Below are 250 nucleotides of genomic sequence, written 5' to 3'. Positions count from 1 at the left end.
GTCTGGACACCGCGAGCACCTACCGCTATGGCCGAGTTCCTGCGCGAGGCGGTGGGGGTGGAGGGCAAGGAGTTGAGCGAGGAGCTGGCGTTGAACTCCTCTGAGCTGAGGTTGTCAGAGGCATCGCTGAGGCCGCTGCTGATGGAGCTGCTCTCATCCCAGCTGCAAGGGCAGAGACAGCGTCAGTCCCCCCTGCCCAGCCCTAGCTCTGCCCAGTGGGTCCTGCCCTCTGTGGGTTTTCCCCACTCCC

The 250-nt window shown here is 65.2% G+C and overlaps 1 protein-coding gene across 1 annotated transcript in view; it reads right to left on the bottom strand.

Moving 5' to 3' along the window:
* LOC104508252 (neuron navigator 1-like) overlaps nt 1-162 on the bottom strand; it is a gene marked incomplete at its 5' end in the record, with an annotated part of 2,669 nt that extends 2,507 nt beyond the window's left edge. The window contains one exon of the mRNA XM_010149811.1: nt 24-162. Coding sequence (XP_010148113.1) covers nt 24-162 — 139 coding nt within the window. The remainder of the gene's footprint in view (nt 1-23) is intronic.
* Between the last annotated feature and the right edge of the window lie 88 nt (nt 163-250).

This window comes from Eurypyga helias, unplaced genomic scaffold (assembly GCF_000690775.1).
Source record: "Eurypyga helias isolate BGI_N326 unplaced genomic scaffold, ASM69077v1 scaffold20404, whole genome shotgun sequence".
In the NCBI taxonomy this organism is placed as follows: domain Eukaryota; kingdom Metazoa; phylum Chordata; class Aves; order Eurypygiformes; family Eurypygidae; genus Eurypyga; species Eurypyga helias.
This window is presented reverse-complemented; position numbering and strand designations above follow the sequence as displayed.